Below are 14330 nucleotides of genomic sequence, written 5' to 3'. Positions count from 1 at the left end.
GTCTGAAAGGGAGGAAGGGAGAGAGAAGTGGTGGCTTGTCATGGGTGTGGTGATCGCCACACAAGGGCGTTGATGAGGTGTTTATCACAAAAGGAACATATGAGAAACAAACTATTTGTTTAGATCATCTTATAAAATCATGTGTCATGTATTACAAATGAACTGGAGGAGTGCAATCCTACCTAATAAAATAGTAATATGCAAATGGACCACACCTTTGCTATGCCAAGCCACGCCCACCAGCCACACCCACCAGCCAATCAGGGGGAGTATGCAAATTACCCAACAAAGATGGTGGTTAATTTGCATACACTAAGGAAGGGAGAGTGAAGACTGAAGACAACTTAGAAGGAAGAGGGAGGAAAAGCGGAAAGCAAGGTGGCTGCCAGAGGGAAAGCCCCGGGGGCAGGGCAGGGCAGGGTGGGGCGGGGTGGGCGACAGCAATGCATGGGTGCAGGCGCAGCGGCTGCAACTGCGGCGGCGCATGCGGCCGCAGCGGCCGCTTGCAGGATTCTTTCTGCAAATGGGCTACTAGTATCCTATATAATAAAGGGGCAATATGCAAATTGACCATCACTCCAACACACAAGATTGCCACCCCCATGTAGACACAAGATAGCTGCCACAAGATGGCCAGCAGGGGAGAGCAGTTGTGGGTGATCAGGCCAGCAAGAGAGGGCAGTTGGGAGGGACCAGGCCTGCAGGGGAGGGCAGTTAGGGGTGAACAGGCCTGTAGGGGAGGACAGTTGGGAGAGACCCAAGCAGGCAGTGGAGGGAAGTTTGGGGGGACCTGGCCTGCAAGGGAGAGCAGTTCGGGTGACCGGGCCAGCAGAGGAGTGAAGTTGGGGATGACCAGACCTCGGATGACCAGAGGACAGTTGGGGGGGACCCAAACCTGCACCATGATGTCCATCCTCTCTGTTCTTCTCTGTCTCGGTAAGGGACACACACACAACCCTCATGCATGAATTTCATGCACCGGGCCTCTAGTTTGTAAATAAAACACCAACAAGGTGAGGGGGTGAGTCTGGGGATCTTTGCAACATGCATTTGCACATGAGACCCTGAGGATCAGGTGAGACCTCAGACACTCCTGAGCTGCCTCCTGAAACCTGGACTCCCCATGAGCCCTCCTCCTGGGAGATGCAGAGCCAGGCCTAGGGTGGTGTCCTCCCCAGGCTGTGGGTCCCCAGCTGTGAAAACCCTGAAGGGCAGCAGCTCCTGACTCACCACATCCTGTGCATCTCTGCCCTTTAGGCCCAGGCTTCCTCAATCTGCAGAGCGGGAGCCCTCAGAGCAGACACCATGATGTCCATCCTCTCTGTTCTTCTCTGTCTCGGTCAGTTGTGGACATGGGGAGGGGGAGCAGGAGGGGCGGCTGCACCACCTTGTTCATGGGGAACCTCAGGCTCAGGCAGCTCCAGTGGACGGGGCCTGATGGGAAGGGAATCAGCTCAGACATCCGGGTTCAAATCTCTGATGGGAAGTCTCTTCCAGGGCTGAGTCTGGACCAGAGGACCGGGGTGCAGGCAGGTGAGTCTTTCCCAGGCTCCTTGTCCCTCCTCTTCCTTCACCCCTGGGGCCCAGTGGGGAGCATAGAGGTGCTGGGATGAGGTGATAAAATGAGAAGATTTGGGGTTGAGCTGGGGAAGTGGTCGGCAAACTCAGTCAACAGAGCCAAACATCAACAGTACAATGATTGAAATTTCTTTTGAGAGCCAAATTTTTTAAACTTAAACTTCTTCTAATGCCACTTCTTCAAAATGGACTTGCCCAGGCCGTGATATTTTGTGGAAGAGCCACACTCAAGGGGCCAAAGAACCGCATGTAGCTCGCGAGCCGCAGTTTGCCGACCACGGAGCTGGGGGATGAGGGTGAGAAGGGCTTTGTAATACAGCCTCTGGTTTCCTTCCAGGCACCCTCCCCAAACACATCATCTGGGCTGAGCCAGGCCCTGTGATCCCTTATGGGAACCTCGTGACCATCTGGTGTCAGGGGACTCGAGGGTTTAAAGTGTACAGTCTGTATAAAGATAAAAGCCCAGCACCCTGGTACAAACCTAAGCCACTGGAGCCCGGGGAAAAGGCCAAGTTCTCCATCACACACATGACAGAGCATGATGCAGGGATATATCACTGTTACTATCACAGCACCGCTGGCGTGTCAGAGCGCAGTGACCCCCTGGAGCTGGTGGTGACAGGTGAGAGGACACTCAGGGGTCCCAGCCTCAGGCCCTGCCCTCAGGAAGGGGGTCTGCTCTCAGGGTGTCTCTATCACAGGCCAGCCATGGGGGACATGAGGGAGTTGTGAGCCCCATTTAACACACTTCCTCCTCCTCTCCTAGGAGCCTACAGCAAACCGAGCCTCTCAGCCCTGCCCAGCCCTGTCGTGACCTCAGAAGGGAACGTGACCCTCCAGTGTGGCTCATGGGAGGGGTTTGGCAGGTTCATTCTGACTAAAGAAGGAGATCACAGGCTCTTCTGGTTCCTGGACTCACAGCCACAGGCCAGTGGGCAGTCCCAGGCCCTGTTCCATGTGGGCCCTGTGACCCCCATTCACAGGTGGACATTCAGTTGCTATGGCTGCTACAGGGACAGGCCTCAGGTGTGCTCACACCCCACTGACATCCTGGAGCTCCTGGTCCCGGGTGAGTCCCATTACTGTCCCATCCATGGACTGAGGCACCAACCTGGTTATTGGAGTCTTTGCTGGGATGGGAGCCCCATATGAGATGGTGGGGTGACGGGAGCACAGAGACAGTGAGACCTGGGGGTCAGGCCAGGAGAAGGGGTTTATGGGAGGAGACACCCCTGTAATTCACGTCTGCTCTCCCCAGGTGAGTCTGGAAAGCCCTCCCTCCTGAGCCAGCAGGGCCCCATCGTGGCCTCTGGACAGAACCTGACCCTCCAGTGTCGCTCTGATGTCGGCTATGACAGATTCGCTCTGCACAAGGAGGTGGGACAGGACCTCCCACAGAGCCTTGTCCTGCAGCCCCAGGCTGGGCTCTCTCAGGCCCACTTCCCCCTGGGCACTGTGAGCAGCTCCCATGGGGGCCGGTACCGATGCTATGGTGGATACAACCTCTCCTCTGTGTGGTCAGCCGCCAGCACCCCCCTGGACATCATGGTGGCAGGTGAGGAGCCAGTGGGTTCAGTCAGGGTATTAAAATCTATACTGACCCTGATGGAGAGCCCCAGTTGGTGATGGCTTGGGCCAGGGCTCTGGGGTTCTCAGAGTGGGATAAAGAGAGAGAGAGAGAGAGAGAGAGAGAGAGAGAGAGAGAGAGAGAGGAGTGGGAGGCAGAGGGGGAGACTCAGAGAAACAGAGACAGACAGGAGGGTCCTTAGAAAGAAGCCTGGTGACTCTCAGGTCAGAACAAGCTGAGCCGGCAGCCTTCACCCTCTCTCCTTCCCTTCCTCTCTCTAGGACACCTGCCTAACAGACCCTCCCTCTCAGTGAAGCCAGGCCCCAGGGTGGCCTCAGGGGAGAACGTGACCCTGCTGTGTCAGTCACAGAGCCCGAGGGACACATTTCTTCTGTCCAAGGAGGGGGCAGCTGATCCCCCCCTGCGTCTGAGATCAGAGCACCGAGCTCAGCAGTACCAGGCAGAGTTCTCCATGAGCCCTGTGACCTCAGCCCACTGGGGCACCTACAGGTGCTACAGCTCACACAGCTCCTCCCCCTTCCTGCTGTCACTCCCCAGTGAGTCCCTGGAGCTCCTGGTTGCAGGTGAGGGGTCCCTGACCTACTGCTTTATATGCTCAGGTAGGTTAGGGCCTCATACCCAGGAACGTCTGAGACAGTAATAAATGAGGGAACCCTGGGGGCTCCAACAACCAATAATTTCCAGAGCCACTGACTCTAGCTCCTCATTCATGGATTCCTGCTCCCCAGGTTTTGAATAAGTTGCATCTCTCAGCTGTAGCAAAGTAAGATGATGAAGTCTTGTATTTAAAACAACAACAACAAGAACAGTCAACAATTTCTTTATGGAGATCACCTTTCTCATTAATGTAGGGGCCCACGCCAAGTCTGGTCTTATGAAACTCAGAGCAGGTTCTGAATTCACAGCTCACAGGCAGGCTAGTAACAATCCAAGGAGGATCCCAGGGAACCTGGCAGAGAAAAGACAGGCTCATGGAGGGGCGGTGTAAAAGTCATCATCTGAGAAGTGGGGCATCTGAGAGCACAGGGCCCAGGAGGAAGGCTCCTGCCTCCCCAGGTCCTCACTCACACCCTCGTGTCCTGATTCCCAGGAGCAGGTGACACTCTCAGCCCATCACCAAGTAGATCAGACCCCAAGATCAGTGAGTGGGAGACATCCTCAGATATGGGGTTGGGGTAGAGAAAGCATGTCAAACTCAAAGTCTAACAAGGTTTAAGTGTATGTGGCCACAAAAAAACCCAAAAGCTTCCATTTTCATAGAAACGTAGGTTTATGTTGATAGACATGCTCAATACAAAGGGCTGAAATAAATGAGTCATCGTTAACATAAAATAATGGAACATTTTAATAAAAATTAATATTTTTTTCTTGAACATGAACTTACCAGACACCAGATAACTGCACAAATTAATCAGTGTAAGGCAAATGAACCTATTTTTCTTTATCTACCAAAGCAAAATATTTCCTGTTGATTACACCCAACAAGTCAGTCCAAGCCTAATGACGTGGCCATCGGCTGCTAAAATATTCACTGCTGGTATTAGTGGAGAGAAATGGTGCACCTGCGTGTAAGGCACCTAAGGGAAATGAATGCAACGCAATTATAGTAACCATTCATTAGCAAACGTTGTAGTTCGTCCTTAACAATCTATACAAATAAAAAGGTAATATGCAAATGGACGGGACGCCCTCATGCATAATGACCAATCAACTGGAGGCTGGGTGGGCGGGGACTTGCAGCATCGGGGACAGAGGCGGGGTATGGCGGAGGCCTCTCGGCGAGCCTGGGCCGGGGTCCACAGGCCTTTGCGGTGGCCCAGACCATGGATCCGCAGGCCTCCTCTGGCTGTCGTCTACCTCTTTGGGGCAATTCTTCGAGGAGCCCCAGATGGGTGGACAGGGCCTACTTCTTTGGGGCGATGGATTGCAGGGCTCTCACACTGACAGGGCACAGGCCAGGCTGGGGGGACCCCTCCCCCACACACACACCAAGTGCACAAATTTCATGCACCAGGCCACTAGATATGTATAACAGAATATTGTAAAAATTAAGTTATGGAATTTTTGTTAAAACATTTCTTACATACCATTATATTGGCTGGGCTGCAAGAATATTCGTGTGGGCTGCATGTGGCCAGCAGGCTGTGAGTTTGACATGCTTGGGGTAGAGGATCATGTTCATCAAGGGGAAGTGGGTGTGCTGGGTGGACATCCAGGATCCTGATCTCTCTGACCTCTTTGTCCACAACTCCCTGCTTCCCACCCCCAAGACTACACCGTGGGGAATCTCATCCGGATGGGCGTGGCTGGCTTGGTCCTGGTGGTCCTCGGGGTGCTGCTATTTGAGGCTCGACACAACCAGAGAAGAACCCATGATGAAGACAGAGGGTGAGCACAGAGGGGACGGTGCACCGTCCAGAGATGGGCAGCCTTGGAGCCCATCTGATGACCCCAGGAGGTGCTGACAGATGGGGCCATTGTTGGGGAAACTCCTGAGAATGTCCAGGGGAATAAACATGATTTGCATGCAGGAAATGTCTGTGTGTTCCCTGTACAGGACTCTTCCTCCCTTAAGTGTCTATTTTCTCTGTCTGTCTTGACCCCTCTTCCTTTCTCACCCCTATGACTTGAGGTTACACCCTCATGCATAACGACCTGTTGGCTGGTGTGGGTCCCCACATCAAACACCTCATGCGCTCCCATTGTTATGCAATAACTTGTTCTGTATTTCTAATCGCCACATTCCCAGGTGAATGTTATGGATTCATCATTGCTTCAGCACACAGAAGTTAACCTGGGTTCTATAACTGAATAAATGGGCTAACTGGAATACGAGCCTGGGAATTAAAAATCCAACAAGATGCCGAAACCCTCTCTGGACCCACAGTCCTTCCTCTCCTCACCAGACACCACCCATATCATTGCCCCAGAGCTGTCCCCACGTGGCATCAGCACATCAGTGCTTGTTCTGCCCTTGAAAGCCCATGTGTAGAATGTTCTGACTGGTGGGAGATGCCCATTTCTAAATTGACATAAAATTAAATATTATTCAGCCACAAGAGAGAAGGAAATCCTGCCATTTGTAATGACCCTGAAGGACCTGGAGGGCGTTATGCTATGTGAGATCAACCAGACAGATGCTGAATAATATCACATTCATGTAGGATCTGAAAAAGCTATAGTAATTCAAACAGAGAAGAATGATGGTTACCACAGGGAGTGTGGGGAAAGGAGAGATGTTGGTGAAAGATAATCGACTTTCAGTGATAAGATTAACAAATTGAGGTCTATTGTACAGTATGGTGATTATAGTAAACAATGGTGTATCATATAATCAAAAGTAGGTAAGAGATTGTATTCTATAGGTTCTCACCACAAAAAAAGGAGCCATTAGGTGATATTTTCATGGAATTGTTAGCTAATACTGAAGTGGTATCATATTGCAATATTTAAATGTATCACATCCACACATGTCATCTAGCACTTACATGATGTTATATGTCAATTCTATCTCAGGGAAGCTGGAAAAAATTAGGGCATGTACCCTTACTGGGAATCAAACCATGAACTCTTGATTCAGAGGTTGATGCGCAACCACTGAGCAACACTGGCCAAGCTAAATAGGGTTTTGACTCATACGCAAGAATGATTTAAATAAAACAAGAAAAACTGATCTTGTTAGTTTTCTTCTCTTATAAAATTCAGGCCCAACTACCCACTTGGCATTTTATTTGGGTGGGGGGCGGGGTGGGAGGAGAGTGAAAAAATATGTGTCTGATAAAGGCCTAATAGATATTGCTTACAAGAGAGGTTTCATATTTTTTCTGAAAATTGTTTTATGTCAACCATTTTATACATTATCTTGGCCCATGAACACTGACTACAATAAACTTAATAATTTTGATGACTTTCAAATGTCAGCAAGCTATGTTAAAACCTATATCTGATGGTAATGTTTAAGAAAACTAAATGTGTCAGTTCAAACAGGAGGCCTCTTGAGGGATGTGTCTCATGTCAGACCCTCAGCACCTGCCATTTTTGGGGTGAGAAGAGCTGGCTTCCTTCCTGGGTGACAGGCACCTTGTACCCTGTGGGGACCCTGCCCACCACATCCTGTGACCTTGTCTCTTGAGCGTCACTTTAACACCTGAAACGTAAGTCATCAAGAACTCAGCGATAAAATTACCACTGGGAGTTCACCCCTCTTCCCGATGGCTGAACAGCACCAACCTAATCCTGCAAAGAAAATTCAAACTTGTCATCACCAATCCACAAGTCAGGACAGCTCCCCTCCTTTGTAGAGGTTGTGCTGACCCAGGCCTGGCCCAGCCTTGACCAGGAATGTACGTGTGTATCTAGGAGGTGTTTCTTAAGACCATGAACCACTACCACCTCCCTTAATTTTATCCCATATGGTATGTTAACCCAGAGAGGTGGTGTGAATTCAGCACTCGGTCATGGACAGCTCCAAACCCCCATCCATTGGGTGCCTACCTGTATCTCTTTTCTAGTCTCTCTTCAATCGACACTAATAAAAGAGTAACATGCTAATTGACCATAACTTTGTGATGCCCACCAGCCAATCAGGAGTGAGTATGCAAATTAACCCGACAAAGATGGCAGGTTAATTTGCATACTCAGGCACTGAGCGGCCGGGGGGCAGGACACTTGTGTCATCCCCATGCAGAGGATGCAGGCATTCCACACCACCCCAGCCTCTCCAAGCCTCTGAGCAGCATGGGAAGGTGGAAATGCGGCTCCCGGCAGGAGCGAAAAGGTGGCTCTGGCCAGAGAAAAGGCGGTGCCAGCAGCCAAGGGAAGGAAGGCTCATTCTTGCACGAATCTTCGTGCATCGGGCCTCTAGTTTTATATAAAAGGGGCATAGAAATATGAGTACATGACCGGCATGATTTTATTGGCCTGAGGAGTATTTATTTATTTATTTATTTATTTATTTTCATTTTCTTTTCAGGGAGACTATTTTATGCATCTATACCTTTTAGATGGTTTACCTTAACCACAAGTATATTTTCGTCCTATGTAGACATTGATCCTCTTGGTGTGTTGAGCATCAAGATTATGTCCAATAGAACAAACTAGAGCTTGTTTTAAAGGAAATAATAGGACCAGAGAGCTCATTTCATGTCCAAGGACAGAAACATCAATGATGAAATAGACTCATTGTAAGTAGGGGAGTAACTGAGATGAATACAAGAGGAAGGTAGATTCACTTTGTCAATGAGTGGATACTTTCCCCAGACACTCACTATTTTATTCACAGAAAAGTATGCATTAGTGGGTAGGGAGGAGTCTTTGTTAAATTCTTTCAAGCACATAAGGAAGATTGGTCATAGCCTAAAAAGGTGAATATTCCTGGGTCACAATGGGTGTCCTGTTAGGAAGAACGTCAACGTGCTGAGTGGGATGGATTATCTGGGTGGATGAGCCTGAGAAACATGAATGATGAAATAATCCTGGTATTTCCAGGACAGAAAAAGCCAGCCACTCAACTCCGACTTTCTATCTTCTCAGGGACAGTTTCAAAAACGTCACTAGGTTGAAGATCTCAAGTTTATGCTTTAAGTACTGACAAGCTGGTTCTAAAATTTACATGAAAAATCCAAAGAACTAAAAGAGGCAAAAACAATTCTGAAGGAAAACATTGTGGGAAGGGAGGACTCACATGATCATATTTCAAATGTTACCGTAAAGTGCCTGTCATAAGGGGGTTTGGGAATTAGTTAAAGGACAGACACAAGTCCTTTAATGAAGAGAATGTGTTCATTTCTGCTCAAGGTCAAGGGAATAAAAGAGACGTAGAAATAGACCCACACCTACACAGTCAACTGGGCTTGGACAATGGTGCCCAGACAAACCAAGGGAGAAAGGATGCTCTTTCCATCAAATGTTGCTGGAAAAGTTAGATAACAAGGCTGTGTCAGGTGCTCATGTTTACAAGATGCCAGGGAGCATTTTCCCAGAGTGGCCACACCATTTCACTCTCATCACCAGTGTCCACACCCAAGACAATGCTCAGAGATTCTGTCTGGATAGTTTAGCCATTCTGGGTATGCGTTGGTCTCAGAGTATGGATTAATGTCCACTTTCTGATGAGTGATGAAGCTGAGGACATTTTAAAAAATAACCACACAATGGATATCAATTTTTTAGGCTGCATGTTAATGTATTTGTTTTTCTATTGTTCCCTGCTGTCATCTTACAGATTTGTGCATGGTACGTAAATGTTCTGAGTACCAGTCCCTTGTCTCATTTTAAAAAATATATATATTTTATTGAGTTTTTACAGAGAGGAAGGGAAAGGGATAGAGAGTTAGAAACATCGATGAGAGAGAAACATCGATCAGCTGCCTCCTGCACACCTCCTACTGGAGATGTGCCCGTAACCAAGGTACATGCCCTTGACCGGAATCGAACCTGGACCTTTCAGTCCCAAGGCTGATGCTCTATCCATTGAGCCAAACCAGATAGGGCTTCCTGGTTTCATTTTGTTATTGCAAATACCTTCACCCACCTATTGTGTGGTTTTGCTTTTCACTCTCTTCTAGGTGTCTGCTTACTTTCAGTGGATTCCAATTTACCAGATTTTCCACAAAGTTCATGGTTTCTTAACCATTTAAAAAAACCTTAGTTTCCACACAGTTTTAAAATATTTTTCTACATTTTTTTGCTAAAGAAAAAGTAATTGATTGATTCTCATATTTTAAAAATTCGTTATTGTTTAAAGTATTACATGAGTCTCCTTCATGGGACCATGGGGCCAGTGGCTTGAGGATTTACTCTTTCCCAGCCATAGGGTCAGGCCTGCAGAGGGGTAAGTGAGGGTGAGGACAGGAGGGGTGGTCATGGCAGAGGGAGACATTGGGGCTCAGGCTGAAGAGGAGACACCTGGCTCAAGTGGGGAGAAGGCAGCACCAAACTCTCACACTTTGTCTGATCCCCAGGAGGCTCTGAGGATCCTTCCTTCCCCACCATGTCACCGGGTCCACAGACGGGTAAGTCAGGGTCTCTGTGGGGAGGTGGTGGTGTCTCCATGGGGAACAGAGGCTGAGTCATGTGGAGGCGCTGGCTTGGACACGCCCTTCCCCTGGCTGGGCATCAGTGGCTCCAAGTGTAAAAAGAGAGAATCGTGGCTCAGAGCTTACATTTCCTGTCAGTTCTGGGTCTGAGCTCCTGGGAGAAGGGGCCTCACAGTGAACCCCCAGGACGTGACGTTATTGGGCCTGTCCCCTCCTTAGCAGTGACGGCATCACTGTGATTATAATACAAAATCAGAGACACAAGGAGCCGGCTGAGGTGGAGGAACTAAAAGGTAGACCTAACCCTTCACTCCTTCACTTTCCTGATCTCAAGACACAATGAAGCCCCACGTGTTCCTCTTTGCATCCTAGTTACTTACAAGACAAGACACCGAAGATGCTCATCTCAAGGGATTGAGAAGGGCATTATTAGTTGGGGGACTCCTTGGAGATCAGAGAAGAGATGGCAAGCATTCCCACACCTCCTCACCACACACTGTGTGTGTTTGGTTCTCAGGAGCAGTTGATCCCCTGGGACTATCACAGAACAAGTCAGACTGCAAGGCAGGTGAGTGTGGGAAATTGTCAGTGATGGGGCTGAGTGCAGAGGGTCACATCCAGTCAGTGGAAGTCAGGTGACCTAGACACATCCAGAGATGCTGGGCTGGTTCAACATTGCCCTGACCTCTGTGACCTCTCTGTCCACAACCTCCAGCCTCAACCCCCCAAGACTATACTGTGGGGATCTCATCTGGATGGGCGTGGCTGGCTTGGTCCTGGTGGTCATTGGGGTGTTGCTGTTTCAGGATTGGCAGCCGGGACGGAAACACAAAAGACAACAAACCCACCGTCCAGCGAGGCAGAACCTTGGAAATGGATCTGATGCTACCAAGGGCTTCTGGAGGATCGCTGGGTCATAAAGGCAGCTCCATTTTAATTTTTTTGAGGAAAAATCCATACTTATTTCTATAATGACTGCACCAGTCTGCATTCCCACCAGCAGCACACTAGGGTTCCCTTTTCTCTACATCCTTGACAGCACTGGCTGTTTGTTCATTTATTGATGGTAGCCATTCTGGCAGGTGTGAGGATGTACTTCATTGTCGTTTTAATTTGCCAATCTCTAATGATGAGTGACGACATTGAGAATTTTTTCATATGTCTCTTGGCCATTTGTATGTCCTCTTTGGACAACTGTCTATGCAGGCCCTCTGTCCATTTTTTTTAATATGGATTATTTCTCTTCCTTTTGTTGAGTTATGTAAGAACTTTATATATTTTGGACATTCACCCCTTATGAAATGTATCATTGGTAATTATCTTCTCCCATACAGTGGGTTCCCTTTTCATTTTCATGCTGGTTTTCTTTGCTGTGTGGAAGCTTCTTAGTTTGATGTAGTCCCATTTGTTTATTTTTTTTTATTTCTATGAATGTATCCTAAGAAACCCGAAACACCAATCAGAAAGAATATATGAACCCTTCTGTTAATAGCAGTGTTATTTACAATAGCCAACAAGTGGGAACTGCCCAAGTTCCCATCAGTAGATGAGTGGATAAAAAAGCTATGGTATATTTCTACAATGCAATACTATGCAGCTGTAAAAAAAAGCGGGGGGGGGGGGGGTCACGCTAGCCTAGCTAGCATGGCTCAGTGGTTGAGTGTTGACCTATGAACCAGGAGGTTTTGGTTCGATTCCCGGTGGAGCATACACCTGGGTTGGGGGCTCAGTCCCAAGTGTGGTGTGTGAAGAAGGTGGCCAATTCATGATTCCATTGATGTTTCTATCTCTCTCTCTCCCTCTCTGAAATCAATAAAAATATATTTTTAAAAGGAAAGGAAATCTTATCCTTTGAGACAACATGGAGAGACCTGGAGATTATGGTGCTAAATGAATTAAGTCAATCAGATAAAGACAAATATCACAGGATCACTCTTATCTGTGGAATCTAATGAACATAAACTGACAGAGGAAATAGGTCCAGAGACATGGATGCATGGGATAGATTGACAGATCTCAGAGGGAAAGGGGAGGGGAGGCGGTAAGAGATTAACCTAAGAATGTATATATGCATGGCCCATAGACACAAACAGTAAGGAGTGGAGGTATGGGGTTAGGCAGGAAACAGATGGAGGGGAGCAATGGGAGGAAAAAAGATGGCGGCTATCTGTAATTCCCTCAACAGTGAAGATTGAAAAAAAAAATAAAACAGAAATCACTAGAGAAAGACCCACGGTGCAGCCAGGAAGTGAACACAGAGGGAACAATGCACGGTTCAGAGAGGGGGAGCCTTGGAGCCCATCTGATGACCCCAGGAGGTGCTGAAGGAAAGTCGGGGCCAGCAGTTGTGGGAACCATCTGCTCCTGAGTGTGTCCAGGGGAGTAAACGTGGTTTGGGTGCAGGAAATGTCTGTCTGGGTGTTCCCTGTACAGGACTCTTTCTTCATTAAATATTTATTTTCTCTACCCGTCTTGGTTGACATTCTGTGAGGACCCCTCTTCTTTTCTCACCCCTGTGACTAGGGAGTCCATTTACAGGGTTGGTGTGGGTCCCCACCTCTAACACCTCATGCTCTCCCCCACGTTCATGTAATAAAATATTCTTTATTTCTAATCCCCACATTACCTGATGGGCATTATCGATTCTTCATCTCTTCAGTTCACAGCGGTTAACCTGGGTTCTATAACTGAATAAATGGGCTAACTTGGATACAAGCCTGGGAATTAAAAATCCAACATGATGCCCAAACCCTCTCTGGACCCACAGTCCTTCCTCTCCTTACCAGACGACACCCGTGTCATTTCTCCAGAGCTGTCCCCACGTGGCATTAACACGTCAGTGTTCATGGGGATGGTCTGGTGGACTGCTGCCCCTGAAAGCACGTGTGTAGAATGCTCTGACTGGTGGGAATTGCCCATTTCTGAATCGACATAAAATTAAATATTATTCAGCCACAAGAGAGGAGGAAATCCTGCCATTTGTAATGACCCTGAGGGACCTGGAGGGCATTATGCTATGTGAAGTAAATCAGACAGATGAAGACAGATGCTGATTAATCTCATGTACGTGTGGGATCTGAAAAGGCCAAACTAGTAGAACGGCGGTTACCACAGGGAGTGTGGGGAAAGGAGAGATGTTGGTGAAAGAGTATTGACTTTCAGTGATGAGGTAAAGAATTTGGGGGGGGGGGCTAATGTACAGTATGGTGACCACAGTAAACAATGTTGTATCATATTACCCCAAAAGTAGCTAAGAGATTGTATCCTAAAGGTTATCACCACAAAAATGGAGCAATTATGACTTATTAATGGAATTGTTAGCTAACACTGAAGTGGTATCATATTGCAAAATTTACATGTATCACATCCACATGTTGTCACCTAACACTTAGCCAATGTTATACGTCATTTACATCTCAATAAAGTTGGGAAAAGTTACCCAGGCCTGATGTAGAAACTTTACCTGGAGTGGAGGACAGAAAATAGAATCTGATGAGAGCATATGTTGGAAAGTTTGCAAATCTATCCACCCACTTATGTATCCCTTTGTGTGTCTATGTATCAGAGTGTCAGTCTATCATCTATCTATCATGTATCTATCTATCTGTTTTCTATCTATCTATCTATCTATCTATCTCTATCATCAATCTATCTATCTATTATCTATACCTATCTCCATCTGCAATCAATTTTTCTTCTCCAAACTCTAATAAAATTAATTTCTGTTGTCTTAAGCCACCTAGTTAGTTGTATTTTGTTGTGGCAAACAAATTCACTGTCTTTCATCATCTCCCTCTCTCTCATCTCTCTGATTTCTGATAGAAGAAACAGGGTTGACTCAAACACAAATAAATGACTTCAGTCAAACAAGAAAAACTAGATATTGTAGGTTTTCTTGTTTTCTAGAGATGCAGAACCCAACTGTCCACTCTGCTTTTTGTTGTCAGGAGAGTTATATGTGCAACTGATAGAAGGCTGAGTAGATATTAGGGGAGAGAGATTTCATGTTTTTGCTAAAAAATTATTTTACATCCTTAACCATTTTATTCATTAGCTTGGCACTGGAATATTAAGTAAACCAAATAATTGTTTTGACTTTCACATGGCAGCGAGCTATGTTAAAATCA

The 14330-nt window shown here is 47.3% G+C and overlaps 1 protein-coding gene across 2 annotated transcripts; it reads left to right on the top strand.

The window, feature by feature from the left end:
• The first annotated feature begins 1305 nt into the window (after positions 1-1305).
• Positions 1306-5701, top strand: LOC103303401 (leukocyte immunoglobulin-like receptor subfamily A member 6). 2 transcript variants are annotated; one of them, XM_054710350.1, is made up of 8 exons: positions 1306-1339; positions 1498-1533; positions 1916-2200; positions 2345-2647; positions 2837-3133; positions 3427-3729; positions 4257-4335; positions 5423-5701. In XM_054710350.1, the coding sequence occupies exons 1-8, from the start codon at positions 1306-1308 to the stop codon at positions 5556-5558; spliced, it is 1473 nt and encodes a 490-aa protein (XP_054566325.1). In that variant the 3' UTR covers positions 5559-5701. The 2 variants fall into 2 exon arrangements, with proteins under 2 accessions (XP_054566325.1, XP_054566326.1); XM_054710351.1 differs by lacking the exon at positions 4257-4335 and having other exon boundaries at positions 3427-3726; positions 5419-5701.
• The last annotated feature ends 8629 nt before the right edge of the window (positions 5702-14330 follow it).

Source organism: Eptesicus fuscus, chromosome 21, assembly GCF_027574615.1.
Source record: "Eptesicus fuscus isolate TK198812 chromosome 21, DD_ASM_mEF_20220401, whole genome shotgun sequence".
Taxonomy (NCBI): domain Eukaryota; kingdom Metazoa; phylum Chordata; class Mammalia; order Chiroptera; family Vespertilionidae; genus Eptesicus; species Eptesicus fuscus.
Note: the sequence above shows the minus strand (reverse complement) of the source record. Positions and strands in the feature narration are given on the sequence as shown.